The following is a 3,744-nucleotide window of genomic DNA, read 5'->3' as shown; positions in this document are numbered from 1 at the left end:
GAGGAAGACGCCTATGGAAGATACAATGAGTTTATGCAGGAACTACAACACTGCAGTAAGGGCTCACCAAAGAAGAGGTTAGAATTTCACTAAATGTCTTCCTTTTAGGGAAACACAAGCTAACTTGCATCACTTTCCAGCCCCAAGAGACTGTGCCCTGTGCCCCAGAAGTCTACTCTACTGATGCTAGCAGGTAACTAGAGTATGCCCTGTGGAGACTTGGAATGATCTAAAGCATAAAATGATACAAGGAGTCCAATGGAACACGTGTGGAAGTGGTCTTTCCACCTTTATGCTTTATGCCTTCAAGCATTCTTTTCCAAACAGTGCTTCCTAGCAACCTACAACCTGTCACTTTGCTAATTAATAGAAACTAGAACTAAATGGTGACACATAAGATAAGTCTGGGAGAAAGTGCCTGCACAATTGTTTACTTCTTGGTGAGCCCTTTCTGCCTGATACTGTACTTAGAATGGATGTTCCAAAGCAAGCTTGCATTTTCAACTGTGGCCTAGCTGTCTGCCCCATTCCCTATGAGATGTGACAGTGACTTATCCCTTCTAGTCACTGGAGTCGTCTTCTCCATTCTTTTATGGGGCCTTGAAGAGAGCTCTGCTCATTTTCTCCCTTCAATATTACCTTCAGTAAATGTAACCAAACATCTGAATAATCTGTTTACAATCAAACTTTAATAACAAAAGAAAAAGACAGGCATGGTGGTACACTTGCTTAAACTATATAGTGAAACTTTGTCTCAAAAAGAGAAGTAATGAACAAAAATTAACATAAATATACTAATAATTATTACATAATTTCTACATTGTATTATATATCCTGATTGACCAAAAATAACCATATGAGGTAAATTATGGATAAGTCAGGAAATAAATATAAAGAGAATACTGCCCTTTTGGGGGCTTTATAGATGAATTATACATACAATCATTACTGAAATTTAATATTTGTAATACATAGTGTACCTAAAGAGCTCTACAGTTTTATCATGGAAATAACCTGTTATCTTTACTTATTACTTACTGTACATGTCATTTTTAGTAGTTTTAAAATGAAAATTCCAGTATCTTTGTGTTGTTAAAATAGCAGTGGTTCCAAAGTTATCCTTTAAGAATAACAGTAAAATTCTAAAGATCTGTGAAATGATTCTCAGTCTTCTGAAACCACTCATAAGTAGTTGAATGTGTGAGAGCAGAGCCATCTACTGGATGAAGTGTAGTATTACAAAGCACAACTCAGCAATTTAAAAAATGAGAATGAACATGGGCAAAAGTCATGTAGTCTGAAGAGTAGGGCTGACCTGTGAAAACCAGCCAGGGACTGCAGTCTACCTTCAGCTGCAGGAGGGGCTGTGTCAATTAGCCTGAGTATTAGAAGCCATGAGAGGTAGTCTGGACCATGGTTTGGGAGAAGGTACAATGAGAAGGAACTTGGTCCCCTTCCTTAGGCATCCTCCTCAGACACTTGTCAACAGTGGTTAGTGACACAGAGTGGGTTAGGTACCTGGTACCTGAATGGCTCTTAAGGATGTGCGCAGGTTATGTACTCACCTAGTACAACACTTTCTAAACACTTTAACGTTCCTGAAAATGCAAAAAGAATACATTTGCCCTTTTACCATCAGCCAGTAAGAACTGTTTCTAGGTCCTGTGAGCTTTCACTAGCCAAGTCCTGGATTGGTCCAGTCTTGGAAACAAAAGCCCAGTGTCAGGTCCCAACTTTCTCCCTTCAAAGGGGCATGAGTGTCCATAGAATCGAGGTAGGAAGTGGAGCTCTCTAAGGCCTCTCTCTTCGGCAGAGACGCCCAGTCTTGACAGTAACTTATCGGCTAAGCTTGGAGTAACAGGCTGAAGCAAGGTTCCAAAAACTCGCAAACATTCAAAGGCCACATGAAGCACAGTACCCAGCCAGAGGGCGTCCTCAGGGCTTTCCCAGGTCAATTTCCATGGTGCATGCCTCTGGATGAAACCATTAGTTTGCCGAACACAGCTGGACACTGCCTCCAGAGCCTTATAAATCTGAAAGTCATCATAATAGTCGGCTACCTGCCTGGGCAAAGTGGCCATCGCACTTACAAGTGCATAGTCTTCGGCCTGCACACGAACCGATGGTCCCGTTAACCCTGGCTCACTGGGGAAACAGGCAGTGCAGAAAGATGGGTAGGTCCCAGAAGGATTTATCCTGTAGGCAGTGCACCGGTTTAAAAGACCTCCTAAGGCATCTGCCAGCTCAGAGTCCAGCAATTTAACCACCTTTTCATCATAGTAGTCGCAGTCCCAGTTGGGAACTCCCTGCCGAAGGAGAAAGTAGCGGAAGCCATCTACAGTATAGCGATCAAGGCAAGTCCTGGGATCCACCACATTGCCCAAGCTCTTGGACATCTTTTGGCCACTAACCGTCCAGTGTGAGTGGACATAGATACGATGTGGTGGCCTCAGTCCGGCCCCTAAGAGAAGGGCAGGCCAATAAATGGCATGAAATTTGAGAATGTCCTTACCTATGATATGAGATGTGGCTGGCCACCAAGACTTGAAATCTGCATCTGGGTAGCCAACTACGGTGAGGTAGTTGACCAGAGCATCCAGCCACACGTAGATAGTCTGCGAATCATCCCCGGGAACCGGAATGCCCCAGTGCAAGTGGCTACTCCTTCGAGAAACGGACAGATCTGGCAGCTCCTCCTCCAGCCATTGAAGAACTGTCTGGTGGAACGGCTCCGGAGTGATCGCCTGAGGATTGTTTCGAAGCCACCGCTGGAGTGGTTCTCGAAACTGGGAAAGCCTGAAAATGTAATTTTCTTCCTTGGTCCAGGAGACAGGATGTCCGCTCTCGAGAGACACAGGACACGGATCCCCTGTCGGACCCACCTGCCGAGTGACCTTTGCCTCAGGCAGGAAGCACTCGTCGGAGGCGCAATACCACCCTTCATAAAGCCCCTTGTACAGCATACCCCGTGCCTCCAGCACCTCCCAGAAGTGCTGCACGGCCAGCCGGTGCCGGGCCTCCGTGGTGCGGATAAAGTCGGTGGAGGAGATGCCAGCCTCCCGGAAAAGCTGCTGGAACTGGGCAGACACTCGGTCGCACAGCTCGATTGGGGACAGACCCGCGGTGGCTGCCGCCTGCTGGATCTTCAGGCCGTGCTCGTCCGTGCCGGTGGCGAACCGCGTGGACGCAGAACCGGGAACGCAGAGACGACGGTGGCGGCACAGAGCGTCGGCCAGCAGCGCCGAGTACAGGTGCCCGATGTGCGGCGCGGCGTTCACGTAGAAAATGGGCGTGGTGAAGTAGGCCCGCGCTTCTCCAGTGTCGCCACCGGCGCTTGGCGAACATGAACCGTAGCGGCGACAGCCGGGGGCCGCCCGGGTGCGCGACAGCACCCGTAGAGCACACTGCCGCAGCATGGTGCCAGCCGGCTCCAGCCCTAGTGACCGCGTCCCGAGCACGTGAGAGGGCGCGTGCGCAGCTGGATGGCACCGCAGCTTCCGGCGCGGAAGCCAATGAACGCCGAGCGCTGGCTTCTACTGCCCCGCCCATAGCGCCTCCCTCTTCAGGCTTCCTGAACGGCGCGCAAGAGCCGCTGGTCGGCGGGAGATTTTGAGTGGTAGGATGTTGGGTTTCCTGTCACGGCCGATGACAAAAGAAGCGTGTCCTGAATGTTATGCTTTGAGCGACAGTTTAACACGTTGCTATCTGTTTCCGGTTCTGGACTGAATTTGTTGGTAAGATTCT

General features: G+C 48.7%; 1 protein-coding gene across 1 annotated transcript; it reads right to left on the bottom strand.

The window, feature by feature from the left end:
* Positions 1-667: 667 nt before the first annotated feature.
* On the bottom strand, positions 668-3,475 carry Mars2 (methionyl-tRNA synthetase 2, mitochondrial). The gene has a single exon (XM_027396910.1). It carries the CDS (start codon positions 3,414-3,416, stop codon positions 1,656-1,658), a length of 1,761 nt encoding a protein of 586 aa, XP_027252711.1. The 5' UTR covers positions 3,417-3,475; the 3' UTR covers positions 668-1,655.
* Between the last annotated feature and the right edge of the window lie 269 nt (positions 3,476-3,744).

Source organism: Cricetulus griseus, chromosome 2 (genome assembly GCF_003668045.3).
Source record: "Cricetulus griseus strain 17A/GY chromosome 2, alternate assembly CriGri-PICRH-1.0, whole genome shotgun sequence".
Taxonomy (NCBI): domain Eukaryota; kingdom Metazoa; phylum Chordata; class Mammalia; order Rodentia; family Cricetidae; genus Cricetulus; species Cricetulus griseus.
Note: the sequence above shows the minus strand (reverse complement) of the source record. Positions and strands in the feature narration are given on the sequence as shown.